The sequence below is a fragment of the Paramisgurnus dabryanus genome, chromosome 12, assembly GCF_030506205.2.
Source record: "Paramisgurnus dabryanus chromosome 12, PD_genome_1.1, whole genome shotgun sequence".
Lineage (NCBI taxonomy): Eukaryota > Metazoa > Chordata > Actinopteri > Cypriniformes > Cobitidae > Paramisgurnus > Paramisgurnus dabryanus.
This window is the reverse complement of record NC_133348.1, coordinates 18849352-18861799: the sequence shown is the minus strand read 5'-3', so window position 1 is coordinate 18861799 and position 12448 is coordinate 18849352. Positions and strand designations below refer to the sequence as shown.

At 38.6% G+C, this 12448-nt stretch overlaps 1 protein-coding gene across 1 annotated transcript in view; it reads left to right on the top strand.

Moving 5' to 3' along the window:
• The first annotated feature begins 1344 nt into the window (after positions 1 to 1344).
• The window catches only part of LOC135738614 (nesprin-1-like), a 41841-nt gene continuing 30737 nt past the window's right edge, over positions 1345 to 12448 (top strand). The window contains exons 1-3 of the mRNA XM_073816308.1: positions 1345 to 1450; positions 3581 to 3642; positions 10649 to 10744. Of these exons, the coding sequence (XP_073672409.1) occupies positions 1345 to 1450; positions 3581 to 3642; positions 10649 to 10744 (264 nt within the window). The remainder of the gene's footprint in view (positions 1451 to 3580; positions 3643 to 10648; positions 10745 to 12448) is intronic.

Sequence of the window (12448 nt, the reverse complement as noted above, 5' to 3'; positions counted from 1 at the left end):
ATGATTAATGAAACTATCATAATTTTAGATATTATCACTCTCCCCAGGCTTTTAATTTTCTCGTATTTTCTCTGTTCAAAATGTACAAAAATAGTGGTTTGCTTCCTCTATTCTACTGTAGTATAAGAAAGGCTATTTCATCCTTTTAATCTGAAATTAATACAGAATTCTGTAATATTCATTTTATATATATTTTATATATATATTGTAATAGAAATTTATTCTTTATGCATTTATTCTTTGTATTTTTTATGCTTCAAGTAATGATTTTCATTATATGTCTGACATGTCATTTTTATATGCTGAAACAGGAACTTAAACAGGATGTCTGTTTTTTAATATAGGTGTGAAGTTATGCATAGCAAAACTCATGTTTGACCTTTTTAGATCTAGCTGACAAGTAAAATAAGGTTAAGCAGCCAGAAGTGCCTAACAACATCTAATAAGGAGTTGTTTTGATAGAATAGCATAGGGGGTGGGACAACCCAATGACAGTATATAATGTAAGAAGAATTTGAGACTTCCTCACTTCTTCGCATATCGTTTTTCCTTCTGTACAGTCCTTGTACAAGAAAAATAAGTCACCTCTGATTGACAGATCCTGGTATTAGTAGTATTTTTCCACTACAATATATATATCAAAAACCAGTTTGATTTATAGCACAAACACTCACATGTATGCTGTGAATGGCTATTTGTTTGCTAGGCTGTTTAAGTAGGTTTATGAGAAAGGCAAATCGGATCAAGCCGGGCTTTCAGGCAAAGTTAATCAGCTCAGCCCAATTGCTTTCCCTAAAACCCCAAAATCCAATAGACTAGAGGAGAGAGAGATAGGGAATTCGGCTGATCTTTGGGAATTTCAGCATGTCCTGCCTGGTTTGGTCTTTAAAGAGCATGTGCTCACAACACGCACGCACACGCCACTCCCCCTCCATTTATATGCTCAGATGTCTGATGATGACATCACGCATTCCCACACAATCCGATTGGCTGGAGGCACAAGGGGAATGGACTGTTACTGCAGTCATACCATTTGAGAGAGAAATGCTTAGACCGGCGTTGCACACATGCACACATTCCCACACACTCTTACATTGCAGTATGCAGTATAGGAGGGTAGCTGAAGTCAAGATTTCCTTTTAGTTTACTGCAAGGTGTTTGTTATAAGGAAATTCGGGAACTTAAAAAAGAGATCAGCAGAAGGTCATTTTGATTCAGGACCTCTTCATTTTGAAAGGTCTTAGAGGAGATACCCAGCAGTGAGAAAGAGAGGGCAAGGGTACTCTCACCATCACAGGTGGATGCACTCTTCATGGACTTAGGGTTCATAGAGGCATTGTGGGAATGGACGTCAAGGGCAAGGTGGCAAGACGATGGGAAGATATAGCTGCCGAAAAGAAGTCCGGCACATGCATGAACTTAGTGCCGGGGGTTTCTCAGCACTTGCGTGGTAAGAATTTGGCATACTTGTTTGCTTTAAAATATATTTTATTCTTGTGATGACTAACATCTTTAGTGCTTATAAGATGATTGCATGCGTGTGGGTATAGTTTATATAAATGAGAAATACTTTGTGGAAGATCTGCATCTCTGGGTATGTTTGGGTTTTTCAGTGTGTATTTGATACATTTATTCTTGGCTTAAAGCTTTTCATATCTGTGCACACATACAAAATGTTCAAAACAGCTCGGCAGGTTAGTGGATGCACTGTGAATCATCATCATCACTCATAGGACGTGTGATCATGTGAGACTACAGTAGGAATTGTTGATTTATAATGGTGGTTATTTTGGAAAGGATTTAATTAGGATTTGGAAAAAAAGGCACACAGGGATAATTAAGGGGATACAATGGTCGCAGTTTTTTTTAGGTGCAGACATCTGTGATGGGACAGTGTGAGGCTACAGTACATCTGTGTTTCCGGCTCAAAGTCACCCTGTCCCTGTGATGGTGGGCTGGGCACATACGCACATCCACACACACGCTAATGCAGCTGCAAATCTCCTCTATTATCATTTATCACACTCTTCGTCTCATCAATATTTAATTCCTTTAAATCTGAAACTGATTCATGCAAACTAGTAATTCACAAAATACACATTTTTAACACATGTGACAAAAGTGCATGCGGTCTGCATTATGCATGAGCCGGCTCCTTCTCCTAACACACGTGCACATGCACACACACAGATGATGTGTGACACAGTGACTGACTTCAGTGTAATTCATCAGACAGTGGTTTTATTAAAGATGTCAGGCCGGCATCACTTGTCATGTCTTGCTCATGTACCAGTTAAGCTGAAGAATATTAGCATCTCCCCGTAGTCTAGAATCATTGAAATTGCAGAATAATTGTTTTGTGAATGTAATGTTAAATTAACGTTATTAAAGGGATAGTTCACTGAAAATTCTGACATTTATTCACCTTCATGTGGTTTAAAATCTGTATGAGTCTTTCTTCTGTGTTAAACAAAAAAAAAAAGATATTTGGGAAGTGTTGGGCCAGTGTTGTTTGGTTAGCAAATGCTCCTTATAATATCTTTTGTGTTCTGCAGAAAAGGGGCTTATAGGTTTGTAATGACACACTGTAAGAAAAAGGTACAAAAGTGGTCACTGGGATGATAAAAAGGTCCTTATTTGTGCCATTTGGGAAAAGATATGTACCTTTGGGGTACTAGGACACATTTGAAGAGTTTCGTTGCAAAACGAGATAAATCCATTTTTTTACATTTTTGTCAAAACATGCTTATTATTATGTTATCATGTTATTATGTTATTATTTTGTTTTATGGTGTTACTTAGCTGTATTTTTTAAGTTTTGAAAGTTTAAATCAAAACAAACCAACTGCAGTTGAATTTATATTAATTGGAATGCACAACCAAAAAACGAGATTTCTGAACAATTAAAAAAACGGATTTATCTCGTTTTGCAACGAAACTCCGCATTTGTACCTAAAGGATCCTTTAAAAAGTGTTGGGTAACGGCATAGCCCATTAATCCTTAAAGTCCAGCTGTGTATTACTATTGTATTGCCTGTGTATTCTTGCTCGTGTTGTCTTAAAGGTGCATTGTGTAAATTTTTGTGGCATCTAGTGGTGAGGTTGCGCATTGCAACCAACGGCTTAGTTCACTGCTAACCCCTTGCTTTTAAAACACATAGAGAAGCTACGTTAGCCGCCACCAGACAAACATGTCATCGTCGGAGCAACTTAGTGTTAACTTAATTCTGTAGAAACATGGCGGCACATAATGGTGACTTCCATGTAACCCTCGGTGTATGTAGATAAAACATCTCATTCTAAGGTAATGAAAACATAACGGTTCATAAACAAAGGTCTTAATACACCCCTGATCATATAGTTTTGTATATTATTTTGCATTTCTGTCAAGAAATCCTTCTAAAAACTACACACTGCACCTTTAAAACATTGTTACTGTTATTTTATTTGGCTAACTTTGTGGTGCTGGGGCTTCAGTCACCTCGTATGTTTTGGTTAAGATTCAAACTATATTGCTTGTCCATTTGGATTGATGTTACTCTGAATTTAAATGTGTTTTGTATGTCTGTCTTTCCTGTAGACGAGCAGGAAGCTGTACAGAAGAGAACCTTTACAAAATGGATCAACTCTCATTTGGCAAAGGTAAGATGTGTAAACAAACATACTGTATGCAATAAGTCATTCAAAAAACATAAAGGTTCTTATACACTTCTCCCCATATTACAGAATTAATCTGTCACAAGACTGGCGGCACCAGTTCAAGTCCACCATAAATATGCACTTTAATCCCCTCTATAGATTACTGTGCCATGGTACAGTCAGTCTGCTGACAAGATTTACGTATAGATTGCTAAGTAACAACACCATTACATAATTATGGAATGTCACTTTTGAAACATTGTATAAGTTAAAGTGTGCAAAAACATGCTAAATTTCAAATAGGTCTGCTATTGGGTATACAAACATGTACTGTCTGGGAAAATTTGGGCATATATTAAGCTAGGATAGGAGAAAGTATTTAAAATTGAATTTTAGGTTTTCAAGTATACATCAGAAAGAGACAAACCAGTTAAATTGCTTTCATCACAATAAGAGCAATATTAAAAGGTTAACTATTAACAGGTGCTTGTATAAATGAACAAAACAAAATTGGACACTGGATCATTTGGCCTCATCATGCGCCTGTAATAAATGGTAAATTGATTTGTTTGTAAAGAATGACTGGTCAAGCCGTTTGTAATTACCTGCCACTCTAAATATATCCACTATAATCACTTTGACTTTTCAGTGTCGAGAGGCAGAAATTTCATTTTGAAATATCAGTCTGTGAGGAATACATCTTGATGTGGTATTTTATAATAGGATTGCATGCCAGTGTCCTTTTCAGCTGAATATTTTAATTAAACACTTAGTCTAGCCATTATTTACAGTATTTGTGAGCCCATTACCATCTGTCAGGAACATATTTGATCTGTCAGTTAGAGATTCAGAGGATTATTGTGCTTTTTGAGTTTGTAAATGCTCATTTTTTCCTGACAGGAGTCAGGATTCATCAGTCAGATTATAAGTGTTTCCACTAACGTCTACACAACTGCTGCACTAGATAGGCAACTTTTTTCTTAACTAACAGGACACAGGGCAGGGAATGTGTAAACATTTATGAATGCCAATGTTTCTAAAAATTTCTTTGAAGGTCTGATGAGTTTTCTGCTTGGAGAGTTTCACTGTGGCCAACCATAACTCTATGCAGTTTGTCTTAAATTGTTTAGCCCAGTGTTTGTCAAACGGGGGACGGGCCATGGGGACCTCAACAAACTTCCAAGGTGGCCTCAAATATGATAAAACAAGCAATAAAATAAGATCAACAACAATACGCCGTTGCTTGGTGACAGAGCGCAGGGTTCGAGAGGGTACGTAAGGCTGTATAAGCAAGTAAATGTAAGGGGGTGCTGACCCAGTGGTGGTTATAAAGGCCAGGAGCAGATCCATTGAAACCTGACAAAGAGAGGAGTGATGTGCGCCCTCTTTGGCTCAATAAAGACCCTCTTTCCGCTGCATTCTATATCATCTTTAGGGGTTTGGTTGTGTAGGCTGGAAGGCATTGCAGTAGTCCAGCCTGGACAGGACAAGAGCCTGGACTAGGACCTGTGTAGCATGCTCATTTACTGTAGGAAAGGTCTAATTTTTCTAATATTGTAGATGAGGAATCTACAAGAGCGAGCGGTGCTGGCAACATGCTCCTTGAAGCTAAGCTGATCATCAGTTACCACTTCCAGGTTTCTGGCTGCCCTGGAAGGGGTGATGGTCCAGAAACCTAGATGAATGGAAAGGTTGTGATGAATCTTTGGTTCAGATAATACAACAAGCAGTTGTGTCTACGCAAGGTTAAGCTGGAGATGATGATCCTTCATCCAGAGTGAGATGTCCCTCAGGCATGCTAAGATGCGGGCAAAAACCGTGGGATCATCAGGGAGGAACGACAAGTAGTGGTAGGAAAAGCCATGTTTTCAAATGACAGAACCCAGGGATGTAATTTATATCGAAAAGAGCAGTGGTCCAAACACGGAGCCTTGAGGTACTCCGGAATTGAGACATTGGGGTTTGGAGACGTCACCTCTCCAGGATGCCCTAAATGACCTACCTGAGAGGTACAACTTGAACCATAGATGCGCTGTGTCTGAGACACCCATAGCCATGATGGTCAACAGGAGGATGTGGTGATTGACCGTGTCAAAAGCAGCAGATTGATTCAGTAAGATCGGCACTGATAATATGGAGACTGCCCTTGCCTGCCTTAGGTCTTTTTTCTACTGTGTCATGGAGCTGAAGTTGATTTAACCTCCTTCCAGCTACTTGGGGTTAGGAAGAACCAATAAATATAATAACCAAATATTTTTCTTTGAACATGAAGCTGTGTAATTGTCCACGTTTGTGTACAACAGGTTCCAGTTACACAGAATTAAGTATTATGGTGCAAACAACAAAAAATGTGATGTCCACTTATTTTGACACACCAGTTTTACGGAGGTTAAAGGATTCATATATAACTAAAAAGGTAAAGTTAAAGGGATAGTTCATAAAAAAAGAAAATTCTGACATCATTTTCTCACCTCAAGTTGTTCCAAACCTGTATACATTTTTGCTGAACACAAAAGGCTAAAAGAAATCTTTCTGTTCAAAATTTTTCGGTGAACTATTCATTTCGCTTTTAGATCAGTCATTACTGCTTTCAATGGACAGCTATGAAGTAGCAAAATAATCTTTCCTACATAATACAATGTATTAACTTGCAAAAAGACGTTTATTAAGTACTGTATTTGCAGAAGGGAAAGAAGATTGTCTCATTAAATTTGCAATACAGAATTATTTGAACTTATTCTACAAATGTCAGGATCAGTTATATTGAGTATGTCATTTAAATCCCAAAAATTAGTTAAAAAGCTGAACACCAACACTCAATCACAGGCACCTGCAGCTGTTCTCACTTCTTTGCTGCTGCCCTTTAACCTCATCCCACTGCTGAATGATGTTGCCTTGGTGACAGCACTCAAGTATTTCCAGTAGAAGTTACAGAATGCATGTGGTAAATAGGAAGAAATGTGACTATTGTAGTGTTTGACAGACCGCGACACTGATCTTCTTCAGCTGACTGAAGAGAAACCGCATGCGTTTTTTTGATCAAATATCTAGCTTTCCATCTGTAATGCAAATCATTTGTAGTGATTTACCAGCTCTATTTATATCCCAAAGGCACAGGATTAATTCTTAACATTGGTGAGATAATACAGAATGAGAATTACACACAACTGCTTCTCCATTCTCTTTCCTTTACACAAGTATTAAAAGACTATTAATGACTCGCCCACAGGTTCATGATAAATAATGAAATATAATTAGGTCTGAATGCAGTTAATTAGGTTTGTTCATTTCAAATTACTTTCAACTTGTGAGAGATAAATAATTTTAATCAACTTCCAAACTCTAGGTTTTGTTTTGGGGGTCCGCACCACAGTTGCAAATCAAATTTAAAATCAAAAACGTACCAACGTCCTACAAAAGACAAAAAGCTAAAATTGTGGTTCAACCCAATAATCAGTTCTTACAATATTGATCAGTATTGGACTTAATTTAACATAATCCTCATACTCCATCCAAATCATTCATTATATGATAGCATCACAGGACACCTTGATAGCACCTCAGGCCTTTTCACACATGCAAATGCTTGCAAAATTGAAGGACATCGGAGAGGCAGGGCTGAAGTACTAATCTGCCTAAGAGCCTCAACTTGATTAGCCACTAGAGAGGGGAGAGAGAGCATTTAAAGGAGCGAGTAAGAGCCCACCCTCCATTTCAATTTTGACAAATCCTCTTAGACAGGGTTAGGGCTTAATTATGGCATGCCCAATATTGAGGATGAGCTCGTTTCTCATGTGTTTGACAGATAGCACGGGTGAACCGCGCACCCGGAAACCCTGCTGCTTCCACCTGCTTTGTCACTACAGACATGGATACACCCCATCAGCTTTCTTTCTGAATTCTGTTACTGATTACAGACTACATGTCAACATCAGAAAGGAGCAAAGTTAAACGTAACTAGAGGTTAAAACTTTTTTAAATTTCAAAGCAGTTTTCACAGATTTGCAAATCATACCCAATATCTTGCAATTTGTACCTGCAGATTTATAAACTGTGCCACAGATTTGTTACATTTCTATATTGTGGGATCTGTATGGCTCTTCTTCTGCACCTTTATAGTAATGCAAATAAAGTCAAATTCAAGTCTTTGTGCAAGAACATAAAATAACAATCTACACTCACCTAAAGGATTATTAGGAACACCTGTTCAATTTCTTATTAATGCAATTTTCTAATCAACCAATCACATGGCAGTTGCTTCAGTTCATTTAGGGGTGTGGTCCTGGTCAAGACAATCTCCTGAACTCCAAAATGAATGTCAGAATGGGAGAGAAAGGAGATTTAAGCAATTTTTAGCGTGGCATGGTTGTTGGTGCCAGACGGGCCGGTCTGAGTATTTCACAATCTGATCAGTTACTGGGATTTTCACACACAACCATTTCTAGGGTTTACAAAGAATGGTGTGAAAAGGGAAAAACATCCAGTATGCGGCAGTCCTGTGGGCGAAAATGCTAGAGGTCAGAGGAGAATGGGCCGACTGATTCAAGCTGATAGAAGAGCAACTTTGACTGAAATAACCACTCGTTACAACCAAGTTATGCAGCAAAGCATTTGTGAAGCCACAACACGCACAACCTTGAGGCGGATGGGCTACAACAGCAGAAGACCCCACTGGGTACCACTCATCTCCACTACAAATACGAAAAAGAGGCTACAATTTGCATGAGCTCACCAAAATTGGACATTTGAAGACTGGAAAACTGTTGCCTGGACTGATGATTCTCGATTTCTGTTGAGGCATTCAGATGGTAGAGTCAGAATTTGGCGTAAACAGAATGAGAACATGGATCCATCATGCCTTGTTACTACTGTGCAGGCTGGTTGTGTAATGGTGTGGGGGATGTTTTCTTGGCACACTTTAGGCCCCTTAGTGCCAATTGGGCATCGTTTAAATGCCACGGCCTACCTGAGCATTGTTTCTGACCATGTCTATCCCTTTATGACCACCATGTACCCATCCTCTGATGGCTACTTCCAGCAGGATAATGCACCATGTCACAAAGCTCGAATCATTTCAAATTGGTTTCTTGAACACGACAATGAGTTCACTGTACTAAAATGACCCCCACAGTCACCAGATCTCAACCCAATAGAGCATCTTTGGGATGTTGTGGACGGGAGCTTCGTGCCCTGGATGTGCATCCTACAAATCTCCATCAATTGCAAGATGCTATCCTAGCAATATGGGCCAACATTTCTAAAAAATGCTTGTTGAATCAATGCCACATAGAATTAAGGCAGTCCTGAAGGCGAAAGGGGGTCAAACAGAGTATTAGTATGGTGTTCCTAATAATCCTTTAGGTGAGTGTATGTACTTAGAGGCTGCATTTTATAATATTGAAATAAAAATGGGCGGGGTTTTCCTTTATAACAGCAAACTTGAGTTGTAATATGCTTTTTACTTGATTGCAGCTGTTTATTGGGTACATACATTTTAAGTAATATGTACTAATCTGTTATATATGAGGAGCTTAGACGCAAAAGCCTCTAAATGCCACCCCTGTCAAAAATGAGATAATGATATTAACCGAATGCTCTCAGCACGTATTATACGTTCATCAAATACTTTCGCTTCCAATCTGCTTATTCCCATTCAGAAATACAGCTTTGTTGGCAGACTTCTTTAAGAGTCTGATAAAAAATGCTCATTTACAAGAAAGCATGTCAGATACACAAACTACAGCGCTTCATATGCTGTAGTGTATGGTGTAATTGGATTATTAATATGTGTTTTGGTGCAGTTAACCAGTTTCCAGCAATGTCCTACCCTCAACCTTGATTGAACTCAACCCCCCACCTCCATCAACTAGATATTGAAAACAGTTAGAGAGGCCCTCAGGCGTTTCAATGTTCACATGAACTTTGATTGGGTTACCCAACTAACACAGAAATATGCAGCTACCATATCTAAATACTGTCAGTCAGCCGAACACATCACCAGCGCCTGCCGTGACAATCTTTTTCCATCAGTAATAACCAGACACAGATAATTAGTTTGTTAAGCCCTGCTGGTTGTGCCTTTGTGGTTTTTCCTCTTATTTTTCATTAGCGGCATAATTACTCAAAGTGCCTCTTTTTAATGTAATATCCTATAAGGTGATTTTATCCAATTAGCTTTTGAATTATTTAGAGCTAATAAGATCTCAGCAATTCCTCCCCTGCTTTCCAAAAAAAAAAAAATGCTTTAAAAGTGAATCTTCTTTAAAAAAAACACTTCTGTTTCTCATTAAGGTCACCCCCAGTGTCTTTTCTCTTGACATCTTTCACTTAAACATTTTATCCTCTGCACTCTTAAAAATGAATGTGCCAAAAAGCATTCTTTGTTAAACTGTATGGTTCAATTAAGAACCTTTAACAATACATCAACAGATTTTTGCACAAAAATCTTAAAAGTCTATAAAAAGGAATAAAAGAAATTGTTCTTTTAAGATGACCGAAAGGTTCTTTGGAGAACCAAAAATGGTTCTTGTATGGCATCACTATGAAGAACCTCTTATTTCAACCTTTAGTTTTAGTGTACCTTGATGTATCTCCATCTTTTCTCTCTCACTTACACCGCTTCATATTAATCTCCCCAAGAATGACTTTGCCACTCGGCTGCTTTCCATTCCAAATCCCAGTCATGTGATTGCTGTATTTAGAGAAATCCTAGATGTTTCGACCGGGTAAAGAGGGGATGTGAGGATGGATTAGTGGAGGGGCTCCGTCAGGTCAGACAGTCTGTGTCGTCTCCAGAATCAGCACTTTTCCTAAGGCTTTCTGGATAATTCTTTTGCTAAGAACTGTCAAAGCCTGACATCCCACATATTCACTCGGTTATACTCCAGCTGGTTTCTGATTCAAGATGTTCAACTTTTGTACAAAAATACCAGACTATCACACGTTCTCTCAATCAAGTATCTGGTAAGTAAAATGTAAACTTATTGATCGATTGTTGTTTTCTCTCCAGCGTAATCCTCCCCTGGTGGTGTCAGATCTCTTTGAAGATGTTAAAGATGGAGTGATGTTGTTGGCTCTTCTTGAAGTTCTCTCTGGTCATAAACTGGTAAGCTCCTTAGTTTGGGTAATTAATCTCCCTTTGTGTTTAGTAGGATTGGTTTGGTATTTGATATATATTTGATAGATGATAACAAACATGATTTTATAAAGAAGTTCTGATTACTCAAGAACTGAATATTCACTATACAACACACACGCACGCACGCACGCACGCACGCACACACACACACACACACACACACACACACACACACACACACACGCATGTTCGCATATTTTACGGGGACAGTTCCATACACGCAATTAATTTCATACTGTACAAACTGTATATTCCCCTAACCTACCTCAGACTCTAACCCCAACCATCACAAAAACCTTTTGGCAGGAAAACACCACCGTTTTTCAATATTTTACTATGTTCTTACCTCAACTTAGACAAATTAATACATACCTATCTTTATTTAATGCGTGCACTTAATTTTTGTACAGCGCGTCGTGAATGTGTTAGCATTTAGCCTAGCCCCATTCATTCCTTAGGATCCAAACGGGGATGAATTTAGAAGCCACCAAATACTTCATGTTTTCCCTATTTAAAGACTGTTACATGAGTAGTTACACGAGTAAGTATGGTGGCACAAAATAAAACAGCAATTTTTTATATTTTGTATGGCGGAAGAGCACGTAGTTTGCAGCAGTTTACAGTTACATCATCACTATTAACTACATTTCCTCTCGCTCAAACTTCTGTCAATATTACTGCGCCCGAGGTCGAAGGGCTGAAAACTAAGTGCTCTTCCATTTTATTTCGTGCCACCATACTTACTCGTGTAACTACTCATATAAGTGTCTTTAAAGGTGCTCTAAGCGAATTGAAGCGTTTTAGACCATAAAACATTTTTTGTTACATACCGGAAACATCTCCTCACTATCTGCTTGCTGCCTGTCCGCTGATCAAACTGTAAAAAAACGCGATCTCTGTAGACAGCCCAGGCTTCACAAACGGCAATATCAACAAATGGCCAAACCTAGCCAGCACAAAACAAAACAAAGTATTCCAGCCAATAAACGACAAGAAGGATTTGGGGGTGGGGGTTTGGCGCGTTCATGAAAGCACGGAAGGGAGGGGGAGGGGGAGGAGTTAGCTACGCTCTATCTGTTTGAAAACAGTTCAAACATCAACAGGAAGTGACGTCGCACATTATTCGCTTAGAGCGCCTTTAAATAGGGAAAACATGGAAGTGTTTGGTGGCTTCTAAATTCATCCCTGTTTGGATCCTAAGGAATGAATGGGGCTAGGCTAAATGCTAACACATTCACAACACGCTGTACAAAGATTAAGTGCACGCATTTAAAAAAGATAGAGATGTATTAATTCATCTAAGCTGAGGTAAGAACATAGTAAAATATTGAAAAATGGTGGTGTTTTCTTTAATCTATGAAAAAGTACCATTTAGTATGTTTTTAAGCCCTTCAGTTTACGAGGACAATTCCTGTGTCATAAACCATGTTTATGGCATAATAAACATGTCATTATACACTATTCATGTCCCTGTAAACCATATCTACCAACCCACATGAACAACCATACTGTAAATGAAGCCTCGTATGAGATGCTTCAGTTCCATCAAGCACTGTAATAATCAATATACATGACACATGGGGCTTTTATAGCAAGTGTATTTGTTTTTATGCTCTCTCTCTTGTCTACGTCTCTCTCTCTATCTCATCTGTTGTCTTGGTGTCTCTTCAT